The 21,334-nt window shown below is 37.7% G+C and overlaps 2 protein-coding genes and 1 long non-coding RNA gene across 5 annotated transcripts; 2 read left to right on the forward strand and 1 right to left on the reverse strand.

Annotated features, from left to right (window-relative positions):
* The first annotated feature begins 63 nt into the window (after nucleotides 1-63).
* Nucleotides 64-3,499, forward strand: LOC106782348 (uncharacterized). The gene is made up of 2 exons (XR_011430390.1): nucleotides 64-276; nucleotides 2,706-3,499. It is a non-coding gene; the product is annotated as an uncharacterized lncRNA (long non-coding RNA).
* Nucleotides 3,044-12,697, reverse strand: BRIX1 (biogenesis of ribosomes BRX1). Its single transcript, XM_001500161.6, has 10 exons — nucleotides 12,422-12,697; nucleotides 9,096-9,207; nucleotides 7,936-7,979; nucleotides 6,000-6,070; nucleotides 5,668-5,717; nucleotides 5,494-5,567; nucleotides 5,281-5,331; nucleotides 5,040-5,141; nucleotides 3,678-3,806; nucleotides 3,044-3,450 (listed from the first exon to the last, which is right to left on the reverse strand). The coding sequence occupies exons 1-10, from the start codon at nucleotides 12,674-12,676 to the stop codon at nucleotides 3,181-3,183; spliced, it is 1,158 nt and encodes a 385-aa protein (XP_001500211.4). The 5' UTR covers nucleotides 12,677-12,697; the 3' UTR covers nucleotides 3,044-3,180.
* On the forward strand, nucleotides 12,682-19,842 carry RAD1 (RAD1 checkpoint DNA exonuclease). 3 transcript variants are annotated; one of them, XM_005604318.4, is made up of 6 exons: nucleotides 12,682-12,890; nucleotides 13,399-13,639; nucleotides 14,635-14,743; nucleotides 16,145-16,403; nucleotides 18,266-18,364; nucleotides 18,703-19,842. In XM_005604318.4, the coding sequence occupies exons 2-6, from the start codon at nucleotides 13,445-13,447 to the stop codon at nucleotides 18,884-18,886; spliced, it is 846 nt and encodes a 281-aa protein (XP_005604375.1). In that variant the 5' UTR covers nucleotides 12,682-12,890; nucleotides 13,399-13,444; the 3' UTR covers nucleotides 18,887-19,842. The 3 variants fall into 3 exon arrangements, with proteins under 3 accessions (XP_005604375.1, XP_001500238.1, XP_023481551.1); XM_001500188.7 differs by having other exon boundaries at nucleotides 12,701-12,890; nucleotides 13,375-13,639; XM_023625783.2 differs by lacking the exon at nucleotides 12,682-12,890 and having other exon boundaries at nucleotides 13,445-13,639; nucleotides 18,266-18,402.
* Nucleotides 19,843-21,334: the final 1,492 nt, after the last annotated feature.

A 21,334-nucleotide genomic window follows, 5' to 3' on the forward strand; every position in this document is an offset into this window, starting at 1 on the left:
GGGCCACGGCAGCGGCAGGCGGGCCCCCTTTGAGGGTCATTGTGAGGGACACAGAGTGGCGTCAGAGTGCGTGGCACGAGCTGGGCAGGCAACATGAGGGCGGAGATAGGAGTCTGATGAGAGAAGACTGTGGAAAACAGCTTGTGGTTTTGATGATAATTTCTCAATTCCAGCCCCGTTTTTACAGATGAGGCAACGCAGCCTCGAAGTAGTGAAGTGGTTTGCTCGAGCCCCCCCAACTAGCCAATGGCAGGATGCGATTGGACCGAACAACAGGTTTTTAAACTATTTTCAATTCTCTTCAGCTGCCGCTTAACGAGATCTCTAATATTGCTCGTCTTGACCAATATGCATGAGAAATAACAGTAAATAAGATGACTTAAACTGAAACGACTTGAGGGAACACACATTTTAAAATAACATACTAAATGTTTTACCACCAATGTGGATGAAACTGTGCTGACCCATTCATCCAGCACACTTTAATTCTAACTTTCTGGCCTCTAATCCTACATTTCTAGGACTAGTTTAGGTTAAGAATGCAGTTAAGGGATAATATTTAACCAGTAGTTTTCTTCTGATCTGATACACTGTATTACAGGATGGAAGATCTGTAAAACTGTTCCACCAAATTTGATAAGGTATCAAAACATATCCTAATTGTCATTAAAATGCATCAATATACCAATATATTTCATTGTAATGTGGAATGTTTATATACGTCGGTTGTTAGGTGTAGGTGCTATTTGTCAACCATGTATGGTTCAAGAGAGAAAGTTTGGCTCCGTTGCTGACAAACATCTATTGTACGGGGTCCGAGTACTCAGTTTAGGAAGGCTGTCCCTCTCTTCCCTAATATCCTGCCCCCTGCACAATCAAACCCATTCTAAACCTCATCAAGTTTCTCCACACACCACGGTCCAACCAACCCGCTCCTCAAAATTCATACACCTGCCTTTTTTCCGAAGAAGGAAGATGCTATCTGGCCCTAGTTCATTTGTAAATTGGTAACGAATAGGGACTGAGAAGTTTGAGTACAGAAAAAAATGGGACCTTTCCCCATCTGAGAATGGATGGGGGAGGACAGACAAAAAGTGACAAAAGGACGTTTTTCTTCCCCCAACTACATCTGGTTTTGCTTACAACCTCTGAGAGTCACTTGCCTCTTTTTCCTCCCGAGGGAAGAGGGATTTATTTTTGCCTGTAACATTGTATAGAAATTTATAGACAATTACACTGGATATAAATTTGTCTAAAGGAACATCTTTTCAACAGATGGACTTCTAAATGAACGTGGACTTGGGAAATGAGGAATTCTCAAATGAAGTGTCCATATAAATGACTACGAAAGGGAAGTAATTTGGGATAGGAAAATGTCTGTACATGGAAACTGATAATCAAAATTGTTAAATGGAAATTCCACTAAAACTCTACGCACACATCAAAAAGTATAAAAGTTTAGTTCTTCACTCAAACTCACAACTTGTTGATCCAGTTTATGTTTATAACCTATAATTAACCTCTTGAGATGTGGGTGTTTAAAAACAAATCCTGAATACAGCTGTCTTGTTTTTGTCCAAGGTTATATTCAATTGCCCAAATAAATAATGCCCCCCCCACCCCCCGCCGCTTAACCAGATTTGGCTTTCATCAGCCACATACAAGTATTTCAAGTGAACCTCTGACCTGAATTACCTGCGTAATGTAGATGATTTCAAGGTAAGTAGCCTAATTTAGACTCTTTCAAGATAAAGTAGCCTAATTATACACTCAAGGGCTTTCTTAGCAGAAAACTAAGGAAAAAATGAAATATAATATTCATCCTGTCTACACAGGTTTAAAATAAAGCCATAAAAGGCAAGTGGTAACTAGGAAAGACATCTAGAATAACCTTTCTATATAAAAGAGCTCTTACAAATTAGTAAAAGATATCTACTACACAAAAGCATCAGTCACAAAAGAAAAACCAATACCTAGCCAAGAGTACTCATTTTTGTTCCTATCAAAATGACATATTTCACCATTGACAGGGGCACAAGGAAATGAACACTGTAACCTCTAATGAGGTACAATATTTAGAGGAACAATCAAAATGTCTTAATGTTAATAATTTTGGACCTGAGTTCCACTTATAGGAAACCACAAGTGTTGTACAAAGTAATTTACATAACATTTGCTGCAAGCACCTATACCAGAAAAAGATACAACTGAAAATATCCAACACTAAGGGACTGATTATACAGCTATGGTATAGAGTGGAATACTGTGCAGTTAATCATGTTATATATATAACAAAGACATTCGAAAATGATTAATGTGAAATAAAATGGTGACAAATCACCACATCCATGATCCAATTTTATTAGTTACTAACATGTATGGCATATCTATCTGCCCATCTCCTCAGCAGCCGCCCACCTGTTCAAGGCCACTGGCACCCAGAATCTTGTCTTTCCCTGTTACTAATCCACTCCCAGGACCTTAAGCTCAGTGTTCTTTGCTTCAAACAAAGTTCTTTCGTAAGGGGAGAAATTCAAATATTCTAGTGCTAACAACTGTCGCACTTTTCTTCCTTTTACTCTTAATTTAATAGTTTATACCCACTGTTTCTAAATTAAATTTATAACCTACAAAATGCTTTCAACACATGTATTAACTCATTTGATTCTCAAAACCTAAGAATTTTTACTGTATTCTTTTTCCAGGTGAGAAAACAAAATCAGAGATTTGCTTTTCCGAGAGGCCTCATTAATTGGTGACTCAAAGACCCAAACTTCAGTAAGATGTTTTCCTTGCATCCAGTCTACCCGCACTTTACCATCCAAAACTATGCTCTACAAGCAAAGGGCCTGATGCTATGTCTTACAATAATGACCCAATACACGTGTTTAAATTTCAGTTTTGCTAAGCCCAAAATTTTAATGAGAGAGCAAGCCTAAACTTTAAATGTGCTACATTTTTAGTAATACCATACAAGCTTTAAAACGACAGACAGAAGTTAACTGATGAGTTCTGGTGATATTTGAAAAAACACAGACACCACTGAAGCCACAAGATTTTAATTTTCCTTTCTTTTAAATGCCACACTAATTAAAAATAAGACAGTCCTGGATAATAAAAGTATTTACACATGGAATACAAAATAAATATAAAATAACTGAAAACAAATTATCCATTAATTCATTTTGTATTTCCACTGTTCATCTTCTGTTTCATTTTTCTTTGCCTTTTGTAAATCCTTTTCTTTCTTGCTTTCAAATCAACTTTTGGCTCTGGTTTTACCCACTGTATTTCTACTGGTTTTTCCTCAGCTGGTGTAACAAAAACATCTGCAGTGGGATCATGTGGAAGAATAGTCTTTGGTTCTTTCTTTCTCAGCTTCTGCACATCTTTCACTTGCTGTTTCTCTTTGTATTTTGCAGCTGTGATGGATCTTATGATACGCCGATGCTAGAAACAAACATGTTTTTGAAATAAAAGTAAAGACTATATATGCCAATGATATTCACTTATGAACGCTATTTCCCTTCTCCCTGTGTCATTTAAAAAATAGTAATTTACAAGACTGTATGCAGCAAAACCAAATTCAGTTTCACAGTTAACAGAACAATAATTACTTGACATTTGGGCCAGAATTCTGGGACATTGAGGACCACTGAACAACAAAAACAGCTTACCATGTTTGGTGACTGGTAGTGAGGATTTTCATATAAAGTTGGTCCTCCAAAACTTCCCTGGAAAATCTTTATGAGATTTAAGACAAAACGAGGTCCTATTTCTACAAGAGCAGCATCTTCTTCTATGATCTTTAATAAAAAAACAATTCATTTTGGTTTGGATATACTATTCCTGAAAGGTATACTGGCTATAACTTCATTACAAATGTGCCTAAAAGAACTCATAATAAAATTAAGGTGGAATTGAAACTTGGCAAGCATCAAATCATCAATATTTTCTGAAATATATTACTAGTTACAGGTAGTTGTCATAGGAAAATATAAATATTTTCAGTGTGTTCTTTTAAAATTGAATAATTTTGGGGCCAGCCTCGATGGCCTAGTGGTTAAGTTCAACATACTCTGGCCTGGGGTTGGTTTCCAGGAGAGGACCTACACCACTAGTCGTCAGTAGTCATGCTGTGGTGGCAGCTTTTATACAAAAAAGAGGAAGACTGGCAACAGATATTAGCTCAGGGAGAATCTTCCTCAGCAAAAAAAATAAAATTGAGTAAGTCCAATTTAGTCCATATCCTGTTTCTCACAATGCAAATATTGTGGTTAAATGAATTTTTTAAACTTCGACCACTATAACAAATTGTATTAAAGCACCCTACAGGGATCCTTTTAAAATTTAAATCAACCCCTAAATTGTTTTTGTAAATCTAATTCAAATTTAAAAGGTATATAAAAGGATACATGGCCAAATTAATTTTTGAATAGGTACTGATTGTGGCACTTCTGAACTACAAATAATGTGTTGATTCAGCTATATCTGCCCTCAGAGGTTAAGAAGGTTATATTTAAGTCACATTGCCAGGTACCCAAAATAACACAGAAAGGAGCCCAGTTTACTTTATATGCTGTCTGAAATTTTATCTTGCTGTTCTCTTCCACCTCTCCACTTTTGTGCAGACTTATTATTCTGCCAAACTTCTGCTTCAAGATTTCCAGAATCATCTCTCCTCCTGAATGAGTCACTGTATGACTCACCTAATAGTTCTCACTGAATGCCTTCTACAGGGGTTATGTTTTTCTAAGTCTTAACCTCCCCTCGCCACCAAGAGATTCTAACCCCTTGGGAGAGAACCTTATGTTTTACTGAATATATAGTGACTTGTTAGAAAACTCACACTGCATTATCAACTGATAGCCATGAAAAGAAGTAGGTAGAGATCACTCAAGATATGAGACAGTAGTTATTTGCTGCTACTCTGTGGGGAAAAGAAAGATATTTAAAACAAAAGGAGTTACTATTCTGTGTCTATAAATGCTGTGTCCTAATTTATTTCAAAGCATAATCAAAAATTAATTAAAGCTAACCTGAAAGTTCCGAAACCATATCCTATTATCCAAAATGGCGAAAGTAAACACATGGTCCACAAATGGTTGGCTTTTGGGATGATACCGTGGTGTACTAAAGATCTGGTTTAAAAAAAAGACATGTTAGTTCCTTATTCTATGGCATATCACGTGTTTTAGGTAGCTAAGTTAACAAAAAGTCCAAAGGAAGACACCCATTTATAACATATTACTAAAAATACTTTCCAGAAAAGATATTTACCTGAATTAAGAGTTCTTTTAACAAAGCATAATGTGGTAATTCATCAAAAGCCTATAAAAATAAAGTGAACATATTAACAACAGCGACTGTTTTGTCTAAAATTGTGCTTGTTGTTTTTAACGTTAACTAAATTGAATTATATAACTATATCCACTAAAAAACCACCATGCAGAGTAAGAAAGTTAGATCTCACACACTAAGTGAGAAACTTACAGGGTCAAAGGACAAAAGGGGTCGAGAACCTCTCAGACAGTTTCCAGTCATCTTCAGTTCAGCTAGGGTATGAACTAGGAAAAGTATAACAACAAAAATAATTATAACTGGCACAATTATCCCAAAAGATTACTTCAATTTTCTCATAAAAAATTTTAAATCGAGTCAACTTACTATTTTGAACAAGGAATTTAGCAGATGGTCCATGAGGTGAATTTGACAGCCTGAAAAATATGAAGGAAGCTTTCTCAACTAATTAGAACTTAGAATGTCGTAAATGCTTACTACCTTTTCAGTTTAAAAGACACCATTATATGCTCGTAATAGTCATATATTTAATTTTCTTTAAAGGTTCCAACTTTTGTGAACTCAAATGAGTTTGCTTCATTCCCTGGCCCCATCTTTTTACATAAAGACTGAAAGGAGCCTATAACTTAAGAGGTACAAAGAATAAATCCATTTTAAAAAACAAGTTCCACCAAGTCTTAATTAATACATTCTCTTACCACATATAGAGATCCTGTTTTTTCTTAGCTTCAAAATAAATACATTTATTGCAGTTTTTCATTTCACAAACCTAAATGGGGCAAAGTATAGAAAAACGAAATAGTGAACAAAAATGACTATAACAATATGCAATCAATATCTAGATTTTGCCAAAAATACTTAAGCAGGTTAATAAGCTACAAAGGTCTAAATCTAAATAAATTTATTTATTCACAGAAAAAAATGCTTCAAGCTCCTCTTAGGTATTCTGCCCAAGGTAAAGTAGATGTTCTGTCCAGCTCTTTGGTAGAAGCATGGATTCTTTTTGGCCTAGCATTTTAAAGTAACTGGCCTCACTTCTCATTACTGGGAGCCTCTTCTTCTGACTACAGTCCCATGCACAAACTACAAATTACAAGGCCGACAACAAACGCCCTAGGGAAACAGTACTCTACAATTAGCCTCACCAATCTTAAGAAAATATAGTCCTTAGAGAACCAAAGCCATCCTTTAGTAATAGGTATGATTTTTAACTCCTCAGCTTTTCTTTCTGAGGAAGATTAGCTCTGAGCTAACTACTGCCAGTCCTCCTCTTTTTGCTGAGGAAGCCTGGCCCTGAGCTAACATCTGTGCCCATCTTCCTCTACTTTATATGTGGGATGCCTACCACAGCATGGCTTGCCAAGCGGTGCCATGTCTGCACCCAGGATCTGAACCGGCAAACCCGGGCCGCCGAGAAGCAGAACGTGCAAACTTAACCGCTGTGCCACCGGGCCAGCCCCATGCTTTTTGATTTTAACCTTAAGAAATTTAAGTCTTTTCTTCCTCATCTGTATTATCACTTCTGTGACTTGCTTCTATAAAATCACTAAGGGACTGATGAAAGGCAGAAGCATACAAAACTTATTTCCAGCTGAATTAAACTTCAGCATCTTGAAAGCTTACACAGTCACACTTGAGAAATATATAAAAGCAATACAGGAATGAAGTCTTGAATTGGTGTAACATTCATACACTATCTAATATAGTGTCCACAAACTCTAAACTACTTGAGACTTCAAACCTAATAACTTAAAAGATTCTTAGATACAATGTTTTATTTCTCACTTGTCTTAGAATAAACACAACACTAAGTTGGTTGTTTTCCAGTTGAGCCTCAGTTGCTGGAAACCCATACCCTGTTTTATTTCTCCTACCTTCACTTGAAATTACAATACTTGTTTATGGCCTGTCTCCCCCATTAGAACGTAAACTCCATGATAATGGGGCGTTGTTTTGTTAAACATGTTTCCACAGCATGCATAATAATGCCATCATATAGCTGAAGTTCAAAAATTTGTGCTAAATGAATAAAAGAAACCTTTCATATACAGCTAAAGAGAATTATCTTAAAACAATTCTAAGTTTTTAAAAATTTACTTTAAGATGTAAGTTTACTATCTTCAACAATACTTTGAAAATTTAACCTATTTCTAGTTTGTAACACCTCAAGAGCAAACACCACATACATCACTTTTAATACTGGCAAAATATTTTTACAATGTGGCTTTTTGGGAATATTTAATAGGTCTTTTAATTTTGTTTTATATATGATAGTTTTTTATGAGTACCTACTATGAATTTAGTACTGTACTAGACATAATGAGAAAAAAAAGAATGAAATATAATCCTTGTCCTCAGGAAATTTCAATATGCTTGTTGAGACAAATATAAGAATGATCACGAAATAATATATACTGAAGCACTAAACTATGAGATATAGACAGTGAGTACTATATAAATTTAGAAGGCAGATTATTGAAGTTAACATTTTTATAAGTATCTTTTACAAAACAATTTAGAAGTCATTGAATAACTGACCTATTTTTTATATGAACTATCTTTAGTGTTCCAAAATATTGTTTCTAAATAACAGTGTTCCTAGAATATTTTACTTTTATTACTTTCTGAAATTACCTCGTTAATCACAAATAACTTATCTTTACGATCCATTTTAGTATCTATAAAAAGAAAAAAAGAAAAAGCAAGTAAATAAAAGATTTCAAAGCTACTTCAATCCAATCACACAAGCTTTCTAGAAAATTATTCTAAGTGTTTTTATAATCTTCAGTTTAAATAAGATTTTATTAATTTCAAAATGATTAGATCTGAAAACACATGACCTCTTTAAAAATCTTCTTTGTAAGTGTAAAAATGAGTGATTAAAAAACAGTCCTCAAGAATTATATACTATGTTCTAAGCAGTGTTTCTCAGACTTTCTGTATTCCATGAATTCCTTTCAAAAATGGAAACATTGTCACAAACCAAGGGCTATGTTCTAGGACTCCAGTTTAAGGAACACTCATTGAAAAAAATAAAATTTGAATGGAAGAATATTTCTTAAAATTTTGAATCATAGTTGCCAAAGAAAACAGATAAAAACTAGTTTTACATTATCATAGAAAAAATTTATATAAATTCAGATTTCTCTTATTAGTTTCAGAAATCTAAAGATATTAACAGCAGACCCCAGTTTGAGAAACACTAGTCTAAAGAACTAAGGGATTACCTAGAATTAAAACCAAAAGCACCTCCCAATACAGGCACAAAAACAGCTGCATGACAGCAATGCCTCAGTTCTACCCTAAAAACTAGATGTTCTTCACTCGCCTGCAAGACACCCCATTCCTAAAAAGAATAGCTTGGCCTTTAGAAGTAGGCTGAGCCCAACTTAAAGGTCCTTCAAATCATACTCCAGGTCCATTAATTTTTTAATAAGAACAGTTTTTTAAAAAGATGCAGAAAGCAATAGAAGGCAGTCCTGAATCATTTAGAAAGACAAACCAGCTCATGACCTCCGAGAGCATTATAATGAAGGCATTCCTGGACCTTCAAGAAATGTTTTGATAATATTATGATATCTGTTTAAGGAAGTGAAGAGAATTTTAATGAATTTTGCAAAGAATTTCTAACAAAATGTTAATTGGAAAAATCTTGGCACTGAAAAGATAAACTTCTGAGGCATTGTGGTTCTTTACCTGACAAGGCTGAACAAATGAAGTGTGATTTGAAGTAGAAATATATAAATAGGTAAGTTTATAAAAGTAAATGTTTACAGTATATGATACAAAGGCACCTGCTTTAGAATGAGGCATCAGCATTCTCAAGTCTTGCATTAAATGTCTTGTCCTGAAATTTATTCCTCTGGAAGAAAAGATGAGAATCCGTTCCTTATTTTTCCACTTGCCCTAAAGAAAAAGAAAATGTTAAAAGATTTTAAAATCTCACACTGAACCTATCTCGTTCTTTTAAAGATAGTTTTAAAAGTATCCAGCTTTTTAAATACCCTACCATCCTCTAGTTTATCAAGACTATAGCCATAACTCCACCTCTCTCCCTGTATGTGTAATTCAGGGAACTGAGATGTTTCACTATACACAAAATCTTTCCACTCTTGAAATCAGAATGGACTCCTCGTTCCATATTTCTTGCACAAGAGCACTTTAATATTAATTCACTACTTACTAAGTTCCTACCAGGAGCCAGGCACTGTTCTTATGTGGGAAGATGGTCAACAAAGAAGCAAATCAATAAAGGCAGGGAGGCATGAATAGCATGAAACCCTTAGACAACCACAACATGTCTGTCACATAGGCCATAAGTGGCAAAACACCATGTGATGAAGCAAGAAAGGAAACCTTTACAAGTCCCCATTTTGGCTTATGTTATAGACAAAAATTAGATTCCTTATCTAAAGCAGCAGCAAGCTAAAGACAGCACTTAGTTCTAATGAAATAACACTGCCAATGGAAAATTTAACTCCTTATATATAAGGTAAATAGAGAGACACAATAATATTCATAAAAAGCCTCCAGGTAGCAAGGCAAACAATCCTGACCCCTTTAATTCAATCTCTCAGCAGCATTCACTGGCCACAGCTGCCACCCAGAAATGCTCTCCCTGACTTCTTTTTGGTTTTTCTTCTTCCATGTCTCCAATTCCTCCTCTTGACTCTAAAGATTCTTTCTTAGCCTTCTTTTGTTTCTGTTCTCTCCAGGACTGAGTTCTCATAATCATTCCCATAGCTTCGACTGTCAACTCTACAGAAAGGTAAGGAACTCTCTGGAGCACTAATAATCCAAGTATTTGACTCAACACTTCAAATCCAACTCTAGAATACTAAACCTTAAATCCAGTAACTTTCCTATTTGTTTTTCTGATGATGCCACCCCTCATTTCAGTCCCCTAGGCGTTGAACATTCCATTTGCCCTTATTCTCCCATATCATAAACACTACTAAATCTGTCAACTTGTCTTTGCAATAACTCTTAATCCTTTCTTATTCACAGTGCCCTCGTTCAGATCCTTATAATCTTAAATCTCCTAAATGGCTAGTGTTCCCAAACAGAAGCTCCTCCGATAGTTATGGCAAGACTAGCACCAGCTTAACCTTTTTAAAGCACTGCTCCAATCACATCCTTAACCTCCTAGGATTTTCTAAACAAACTCCAAAATGACATAACTTTGACATTGGATTTTAAAATACATTTATGTTTTTACCTCACTATTGCCCAAATCAACCCTACACTTTAGCCAACCTGGCTCTATTTTTTAGATTTTCAGCATTTCTTCCACTTCAACACATCTGATCAGTTTTTTCCCCTCTCCCTGGTCTTGTTCTCTCTCATTTTTGAATATCAAAATCCTGCCCTTCCTTTGAGATCCAGTTCCAAGGCTAAATTATTCATGATCCCTTACCTGATTACCTTCAGGTAAAAGTGATCTTATCTTCTACACTTCCATTGAATTTCTCATATTATGACTAAGACCATAGAGACTGTGGGGGATTGGAATTGGCCACCCCAAGATATGTCTCTTCAGCATGAGGATTATTTGGGGCTGGTTACATTTAAAAAACTGCAGACAGGAAAGAAACTCTGAAAAGTAGAATTTACTGACCCTTTGTTAAGAGACATTTACATTGTAAAGGAAATCTTCCTCTGTAAAGGTGTCTCCCTCTCTATACCAGGAAGGAGGGATGATCATATCTCTAGAAACTCTCATCAACGTGGAAGGCAAGGACTCAAATCTGCATAATAATCTTACTCTTGTTTGCTGTACTTGTCTGGTAACCTCCTGAAACTGACTCCCCCCACCCCCAACATCCTCCTTTGTCTTTAGCTGAAGATGATATTTAAGGTGTTGACTTCAGCCATTTTGGCGAGTTGCTCAGGTTGCCTGAGCCTCTCCCATGTGTACATGTTATAAAGCTTTGTTTAATTTTCTCCTGTTATTCGGTCTCACGTGAATTTAATTCATTTCTCCGGCCAGAAGAACCCAGAGCGGGTAGAGGAAATGTCTTCTTCCCCTACAATACTAACATATTTCTTTCTAGTTCCTTAAGTGAAGAGTGAGAGCACTAACATTTATGGAAAGTTTACTACAAGTCCAGCTTATTCTTCACAAAAAGTAAATCACATTTTCTTCCTCCTAATTTGCAGATGAGAAAAGAGCTCGAAATGTGCCTGTCAGTTAACAGCAGGGCTGGAATTTAAACTCATCTTTACTCCTCGGAGCTAATTCCTTTCCTAGTGCTTGCCACCACATCACACAGGGTCACTGATTTTTCCTATATGCTAGAGTATTGCCAAGCGCGGGGGAAATTAATAAGTCAAAGGCCATCCTTGTCTCTACAGTATTCGATGTAGCTTTTACTTAAGGAGCTTTCAGCTGAATTAAAGTTAGGTACAATAACTTGTGTTCACCTTCTTTTGAACAAAAACCATTCACTTTTATGTGAATTCTTAGTTCCTTCTAAACTCCGACATCTCAGGAGGAAGGGGTCACGTTCTAGTTTTGCAATCCCAAAGCCAAAGATAACCTAACTTCATATAGTGCCTGGCACGTTAAAAGTCTGTCGAATACAAAAAGAGCTCATGCTATCTAGTCTAGCTTTCATTATCTCTTGAGTTAAAGACCTGATCAAACAAATCAAGGCACTGTTCCAAGGACAGCAACTTTTTAAAGAACCGCATAACAAGGGTCAGGTGCCCTGACAGTAGCTGACTACGGCAGGACATGAAAATACCAATCACTGGGAGAGAGATGCTCGATAGCGAGAAATAACTTCAGGAAAAATAATGCCCTCTAAAAAAAATGATAACGGAGTAACTAGAAGACAGAACACTAGAACTGAGGACTCCGTTAAGTCCTTTCCCTGCGAACGGGGTAAGTGCTCTGAAGTCGGCCCCGTTGTTCAGCCGGCCGCCTCCGAGAGGGCGGCCATGTGCACAAGGGTTAGACGTAAACGTGGTGGCCAATCTGACCCAGAGGAGAACTGAGACCGAGCTCCCGTAACACCGGGCAACTCTGAAAACAGCAGAGCGGTCGTCAGGCAGGCAGCCCCAGGCAAGGCGCGTGCAGCCGCGACCGCAGGTGTCACCCGGTGGTAGCCCTCTCTACCTTGCAAACGGGGCCTGGGATACGGTCTCTGTCTTCCTCCTCCGCCTCCTCTGCCATGTCGCGCCGCTTAGCTGTCGGCGTAGCATCTTTTTCGTTTCTTTTTGGTTTCTTCGCCTGAACCGCCAAGCCTCCACGCCGTTTCCTCTTGATCGCCGCCATCTTGCCTTGCCGCCTTCGCTCTCGGCCTTCCTTCCGGCTCAGCCGCTCGCTCCCCTTTCCGATCTCTATGGTAGCGTGCGCCGGCTCTGTGGTCATCCTTCAGCTCTATGGTGCCTCTTTCCGGTCTCTGTGGTAGTGTACGCTCGGCTCTCTAGGCCTCGGGAGCTTTGTGGTGACGGTGGCCGAGGTGGCTTGCTGGTCCGAAAAGAGTGGCGGGAGCCGCTCCACTTCCTCCTGGTTTTCCCGGGAGCTCGCTTTCCCGGTGACCTGGCTGAGAAGGGCTTTCAGGCGTCCGGACTCCGCCGCAAAGGTAGGGTCTCCGCGTCAGTCAACGTGCTGCCCCGCGGCGGGCCAGTGAGCGGAGTTGTCTGAGACTCCTGGAGGATCCTCCGAGGGACCGGGGCGCGCCTCCGATCGCGTATTGTGTTAGAGGCGAGATTGGGGGCGCCGGACAGCTCAAAACCGACTTTGGGGGGATGCGTAGCCCCTGTTTGGCCTGGCGAAACTGGCCCCAAGGAGAACTACCGAGTTAGGTGTCTATTTTAATTGTTCGCAACTTTTCATGTGTTACTGTCCCCTTACTAATGACAAGGAAACTTGTCATTAGTAAGATAGATAAGATAGAAAGATAAATAACTTCTCCCAAAGTTACAGGGACAGTTAAGTGGCAGAAGTGGGGTTCTATCCTGGTCGACCGAGTTCATCGCCCCGGCCTCTCCCACTTGCCTCAGGGCGGGTTGAGATCGTGGGCCTCGCCAGCACTGATGGGGAGTTTTATGGTCGAATCTCATCAGGTGTTTCGTGATCCCCGGGAGCAGGTGCTGGCACCAGGAGCATCCCTCGGGGCCGAATGTGCCGTGGACGATGCCCCTCCTAACCCAACAGATCCAAGATGAGAATGACTACAGCTTAGTGGCCAGCCTTGACAACGTTAGGAATCTCTCCACTGTCTTGAAGGCTATTCATTTCCGGGAACATGCCACTTGTTTCGCCACTAAAAATGGAATCAAGGTTACAGTGGAAAATGCAAAGTGTGTGCAAGCAAATGCTTTTATTCAGGTATGGAAGGAGGCACCTTTAAGCCTGTGACATATGATATTCTTCACCCAGTTTAATGAATTCCTAAGGTCTTAATACACATCATTTAAGTTAGAGAACAGTGTATCGTTATTTGAATCTTTTTCCCTCCGGGTAACAAATTCTTTTCCCATCTTGTTTTAGAGATAATGGTTAATAAGAATGTCTAAAATATATTAAGCTAAACTGTAGGGCAAGCACTCTGCTGAGTGTTTCTATGTTTAACTCATTTCATCTTCAGTAATAATCCTATAAGGTAGGTTCTCTTATTATTCCCATTTTACATGTGGAAACTGAGGCACAGATTAAATGATTTGCAAACAGTCTCACAGCTGGGAAGTGGCTGAGTTGGGAAGAGAACCCAGAACATTTGTTTCCAGAGTACATGCTCTTTACCTCTACCTCCCTATTATTAAAAAAATACTTTTTTCTTTTATTGTTTATAATAGAATCTTTTATTACAAAGTAAGATTTGTATGGTTCAGATAGGATTTCAGATTTAATTTAGCATTTATGTGAACACTTAAGTGCACAGTATGACCTCAGGTATAGAGGGATAAATAAGACATGGTTCCTGTCCTTAAAAGAAATTGAAAACTAATATCACTCACGCATTATCAGGTTATTTGGCAATTTTTCCAAGTGACCTTAGCCATCCTGATGGGCACAAAAAGGAGACGAGGGAGACTCATGTGAGAGAGAGTATAGATCCAAGAAGCTAGATGAAGGACCCCTCATAAAGTTTTCCATGGGACCTAAATCACTGTTGCACATTTAACTATTGAGTAGGAGTACGTATTCTAATGGATAATAACGGAAAAAGCTTATGATGTTTTGATTAGTATTCAGAAATGATTTTCATGGGGTCAGCACAATGTTGTTATTTTTTAAACATATAAAATGAAATCTAGAACCTTATGTGAGTTTTCATTCTTTGATATACATAATTACGTTTTCATCTTTACTTTTTTTCACAGGCTGGAATATTTCAAGAGTTTACAGTTCAGGAAGAGTCTGTTACTTTTCGAATTAATTTAACTGTCCTTTTAGACTGTTTATCTATTTTTGGATCAAGTCCTATGCCAGGTGAACCATTTTGTTATCATTATAATGACATAAAAGCATTATACAGAATGGTCAGAAAAATACAGGAAAAGTTATTAGAATATAAGTAATATAAACATTTCTTTAGAAAGTTAATTGCCAATTCATTTTTCATTGTTCACAATCATGGATTCTGAATTTTCACAATAAAATAGAAAGTGTGCTTATCATTCTTCCCATGTTCGCAAAAATATTTACATTCATCTTTTAATTTACAAAGCTTTTGGGATTTTAAATTTGAACTGACCAAAAGAAGACTTTGAACATGTCTTAAGTATCTTTAACATTGTGAAATAAGTTTTAATTGCTTCTTTTTCCTAACTTGTCCAGAATTACAGTTAGTGGCAGAGAAAAATTGAAACCAATTCTCCTGACTTATGGTTTACTGTGTTCAAAATTTGTTTCCTTTTTTTCTTTATGCCCTGTTTGTAAGTTATGACTAGTTTCCTAAATGCTTTCCTTTAAAATATACATATTTTTTATTTGTTTAGGGAATAGGAATGTTTTTTAGAATAGTGAATTCAGTTGCTATTGATATAAAAATAAAACTACAAGGAACCCCCAGAAGAATGGTTTTATTTCATAGGAAAGAAATGTGCAAATTAGCTAGGGAAAATTCAGTTGTTGTTCTCTAGAAAATATGTTTTAATTTTGTACTGACAATTCCATTATTATTAATTTTACATTTTCTAATGCCGTGTTCCCCAGGTGGTTTTTCATAAAAGCATCTTCTTTCCCCCATTCCTCACTGTGGCTCTCCATCCAGTAAGGGAAAGGAGCTAGACTAGCCTGTCATATTCCTCCTTCTCTCTAGTGGTTTGCAGTGTCAAAACCCACACCACCATTAATCACCCTCTCTTTTTCTCCTAATTTGATCTTAAAATTTGAGGAAATGTAAAGAATATCTTCCAATGGAAGAGGTTAGAAGGGTCTTTATCATAGTGAATATACTGACATTATAGTACAGACAATGTCAAAGCACTCCACTGTTGCACAAAGTGAACCTTCAAGAAATAGCATGACCTGTTCTGCAACAATTCCATTACTTGGAGTAATGGTCCATGTAGATTCTCCATCCTGAAACTGTATATATATAAAATCAATAAGCTATTTCTGAGGTGTTTTTGGCAAAATGGAAAATGATTTCAAAGAGTTAGATTACATCTTGTTCTGGTTCCCAATTTTCTTGCAGTTATTTTTGGAATTATCTACACACAGTTGTCATTACGGAAGAAGTAATCCCTTCTTATAAGGAGATACATACCTATATGCTAGAAATTGGGCAGAATAAAGTATTCTTGCGGCGTTTTCTGTATCAGTTGAGGAGAAGCTGACCCCAGAGCTGTAAAGCTAAGCCCAGAGTGTGATTTGTTTCTATTGCAGGCACTTTAACTGCACTTCGGATGTGTTACCAAGGGTATGGTTACCCTTTGATGCTGTTTCTGGAAGAAGGAGGAGTGGTGACAGTCTGTAAAATCAATACTCAGGAGCCCGAGGAAACTCTGGATTTTGATTTCTGCAGCACTAATGTTGTTAATAAAGTTATTCTGCAGTCAGAGGGGCTCCGTGAAGCGTTTTCCGAATTGGATATGACGAGTGAGGTCCTGCAGATCACCATGTCTCCTGACAAGCCTTATTTCAGGTACTTGAACACAGCGCAGTGATGGTGAATGTTCTACTTCCACCTCTGCTTAGGATGCAGAACTTTTATTATCCAGCTTCTGAGAATTTCCAGAACTTTAGAGAGCTTTTACTCTTACCGCATACTTTTACAGATCAGGAAGCTTAAGACCCAGGAAGATTAGCTCACTAAAGCTTCATCATTATGTAGTGTTGTTTCTAGATGAGTAGTGCAACTCCTAATTCAGAAACTAGTGGTCTTTGCATTGTTGTATTGCTTACTGCTTAGATCAAGTTACGTCCTGAGGAAAACTGGGCTTAAACTTTTGGAAAAGGTGTTTGTATTATATGGTACATCTCTTTTTTTTCCTTTCAGGTTAGTACAGGATGGAAAAGAAAGATGTTTTCTATACACAGTTCATTCACTAGTATCTATTGGTCACCTGCTATGTGCATAGCTACCTTATTAAGCACAACAGGAACAGCTTAAAATCAAGGTGAAGAGGAGTTATGTGAAACAGCGTAGAAAGAACAAAATTGCACGCACTTAAGTACCAAATAGTATATATAAATACTTAAGGAACCAGTAGATGAGTACTTAGGGAGAATTGGTCATGGTAAGCTTCCTAAGAGAGGGCAATTTTTGGCAGGAATCCAATGTCAAAAACCATCAATCTGCTCCTGATATTCTGACCCACCAAGTTATGAGGTGGCAAGTCTTTTCAAGATTAGAATCAGTTTGGAGAGAGGATTTAAATATTCTCTTTTGAAATATTTCAGAAGATTAAAGAGTAAATGAGCTAAATACATATGGAAGAGGTATAAGTTGTTCTCTATATATCTACTTTAGAAGAACTGCAGGCCCTTCTCATAGCATTAGGCAGTTAAAAATTTGGCTCAGGATTGGTTAAAATGTTAACCAAAATGGAAGCCAGTGGAACCCTACTTAGGCAGTGATATGAATTAAAATTCTGGGCATTTTAACAGAGTATTTCAGAGGGTCCTCATTTAAATGATCTTTCTCAGCATGGCTAATTAGATGGATCATGGTATGTTTCATCTCAGTATGGGAAATGATTTGGTGGTCGGGAACTGAGAGTAAATTTTTCTGAGTAAAATTTGAGGTGCCTGTGATGCTGGGGAGCAGTTGGATGTATGGCTAGAGAGCTCAGGAGATAAGCCTAGACTAGAAATTTAGGTTTGGGAGCCCTCATGGTGGCTGGACATGGATGAGATGGCTCAGAGAAAGAGGTCATGTTAGAAGAGAAAAGATGAATCCTCAGGAAAACCAGCACCTAGTCTTCTCTCACTGTGCTCATATAGTACTCATCAATGTGCTAACCCTGTATCAAATGATCGATGAGTTCTTGCAGATTAAGTAAGCATATAAACATTTGTAAGCTGTCGACACACAAACTGCTGATATTACCAAGCAAGGAAAACCATATAACAGCCTGAAGAGCAGCCTAAGATACAGAAAAGCCGTAACTGCTTGTGGTAGTAAAGGACTCCAGGCTTGTAGCTGATGTAGATCGGGGTCTTCCATCACTCCTCAACTCTGTCCTCTGTTATATAGTTCTGATTTAAGGATGAGGAAAGGTCAGTATCACAGTAGGATTAAGGTAATGAAATTGAGGCAAACACTCCTGGATTCCTTTGCAACTGATTTTTTTTCAAAGCTGTTTATTAGTTGTTAGTTCCCTGGTACTCCTCCAGCATCCCATGGGAATCTTTATTATGGTAATTGTAGTGTATTGTCAACATTTTTTACATATCTGTTTCATTCACCAGAATGAGCTTCTTAGGAAAGTTTTTTTTATTTGGATCCCAAAGCAGCTTATTGTTGGACAAATGAATAAATGAGTTGCTCATTTTCTACTGTAGGTTATCTACTTTTGGAAATGCAGGAAGCTCCCACCTTGACTATCCCAAAGATTCTGATTTGATGGAATCATTTCATTGTAATCAGACTCAGGTCAACAGGTCAGTTCTTAATATAGAGGTTGCCACTGATGATGAAGGTGAGGCTAAATACCAAATTTCTAATAAATAATTTTTTTTAAAAAAAAACTTTGAATCTCTTGATGAAAATGTAGCATTTAAAAATCCACAGTAGGTTGCTGGGTTTACTTGGGGATTTGGGGTTCTAATAGTGAATTAAATTTTAAAAATGAAGAGAAAATATTGGCAAATTGGACAAGTAGTTGATTTTATTCTTATATTTGCTCCTTGGTAGTTCTTGGCTAATTTTCATTCTTTACTTGGAGTATGAGCACTGCTTTAAGTTGTCCAAATAACAGCTTTTTTTTCCTCTTCTACAGATACAAGATTTCTTTACTGAAACCCTCTACAAAGGCATTAGTCCTGTCTTGTAAGGTATCTATTCGGACAGATAACCGAGGATTCCTCTCATTACAATATATGATTAGAAATGAAGATGGGCAAATATGTTTTGTGGAATATTACTGCTGCCCTGACGAAGAAGTTCCTGAATCTGAGTCTTAAGTATGACAGTTCACTGTGATATTTCTGGATACATTTGTGATAGGTCATGTTCTCATTCTGGGTATAGTCCACTTCATTGTTTCTTACTGGATTTCCTAAAGGGAAGAAGTGTGGTGGAGATGGAAGCAAGGTCCCTGTAGCCTACTAGTTGCTGTGTGTTTTGTAAGTAAATGTTTTCATGTAGTCATAGGTTATCCGGTACTGGACTATCCTGTGGTTCTGTCTTTTGAACGCATGGGAATCATCATAAGCCAAGATGAATAAATCATATGCTCTATTCTATTTAAGTAGGACATTTCAAGAGTCTAAAAATTTAAAGTTTGATGAAGCCATATCTGAGATGTTCTATTATTTATTTACTATTAGAAAAAGCAAAGGCAAATGGTCATTGCTTATTTGTTGGAATTCCGGAGACTACATCTTAAAGCAGTAATTCTCCAAGTGTCGTAGCCAGATCAGCAGCATGAGCGTCACCTGGGAACTTGTCAGAAGCTCTGAGGTGGCCCAGAGATCAGGAGTTTAAAAAGCTTCCCTCCAGGAAATTCTGATGCATGCTAAAGTTTGAGAACCACTGTTCTAAGGGATACTTTTTTAAAAATAGCATTTAATTGCATTGAAGTAATTGCTTTACATCTCATTTCCTCACAAACCTTCTGAAGTTTAGCCATCACCAAACAAGTTTGAATAATTATATGATTTATTTTTAAATTATGCATTTTGAAGAAGACTATGAACAAGATATAAAGTAGTCTTCAGAGATACAGATTTTCTTTTTGTTCTCAAAACTGTTGAGTGCAGTAAGTACTTGTTGGATACCATCTCTTTGCCTTTAAGAGTTTCTCAACCAAACCAAGGTGTAGAAAACCAGTTATTAAGTGATTTTGCACTTTCTTGGGTAATTTCCAATGAAATAATTTTTGTGGCATGTAGATATTGAATAAAGTGTAATACTAAAATTGTCTGACTTATTTTTCAGTAGAAAAAAAATCTAACTTAAATGAAGTTTCTGTATGAGGTAGCAATAGCTCAGTGTCTCTAGGTAGGCAGGCACTTTGGGCCTTGTGAGTGGGACAGTTCTTCATGGGAAGAAACTGCCAGCCCATTGCAGGATTCATTTAGCCCCCTGGCCCTTAACCACTAATGCCAATCATTGTGACCACCCCCTCCACCAAATAAAAGCACCCCCGTACTATTGATAGTTGAGAACCGTTGAATGATAGTCACCAAAATTTGCAGGTGTATTTGGACCGCCCTGCCTTAAAATAGGCCACATAGCATCAGAGGAAATTGGTTTGGGGGTTATTGCAGCCAAGCACTTCAGAGAAACGCTCCCCCAGAACAGCGGCAGGCGCTAGTCATAGGCCCTTGTGCAATTCTGGGTATCTGGCCAGGGTGAGTACCTGATAACTCATAAGTCTCCCCAGCAATCTCAGGATGCCAGCTGGTACGAAGTAAGTTGGAGTTTTGTAAAGTACGGTATATGTTCAAGAAGGAAATGAATGGATCTACTAAATGTCCAAAAATATTTTGTTTAAACACAAAGAACAGAACAGATCTAAAACGTAATTATGAAACTATTTAACCAGTCAACATTTCAAGGACTACTGTTTTCCTTTAAATTTAACAGTGCAGGGGCCGGCCCGGTGGCGCAGCGGTTAAGTTCGCACGTTCCGCTTCTCGGCGGCCCGGGGTTCGCTGGTTCGGATCCCGGGTGCGGACATGGCACTGCTTGGCAGCCATGCTGTGGTAGGTGTCCCACGTATAAACTAGAGGAAGATGGGCACGGATGTTAGCTCAGAGCCAGGCTTCCTCAGCAAAAAGAGGATGACTGGCAGTAGTTAGCTGAGGGCTAATCTTCCTCCAAAAAAAAAAAACAACAAAAACAAAAAACAAACAAACAGACAAAAAACAGTGCAGTTATTTTGGGGTTTTGTTCACTGGTGTGTATAGCACCTAGAACCATGCCCAGTATATGCTAGGCATTCAATAAATATTTATTAGATGAAAGAACATCCACTTTCAGATTATCTTCTAGCATCTTATTAGTCACTATTTAAGTCTAGTCATTTAGCTCTGAATTTATTTTGATCTAATGTATTTTTTAGAAGTTGAACCTGGAAAGAATTTGAAATAGATATGGATTTAATAAGCCTGACATTTTTGCACATTTAAGACTTTCATTTTAGCTGCACATGTCTTTAACTATTTACAATTCAGAAGCTAATGAGTTTAATTCTTTTGAAATCACCCTAACATCAAGGTACTGATTTAATAATTTCCTCTTTGTGTGTGTTCAATTTGACCTAGGAATTTACTAGTTCAACTTTGTTCTAGTTCCTACAAAAGACCACTAGGGGGCACGCTTCCTCAGGCAGAGCCCGTGCTTTGGGGACTACAAATTCATTTCCTATGTTGCATGTTGAAGAATATAATCTTATTTTTAAGACC

Source organism: Equus caballus, chromosome 21, assembly GCF_041296265.1.
Source record: "Equus caballus isolate H_3958 breed thoroughbred chromosome 21, TB-T2T, whole genome shotgun sequence".
Classification (NCBI taxonomy): Eukaryota; Metazoa; Chordata; class Mammalia; order Perissodactyla; family Equidae; genus Equus; species Equus caballus.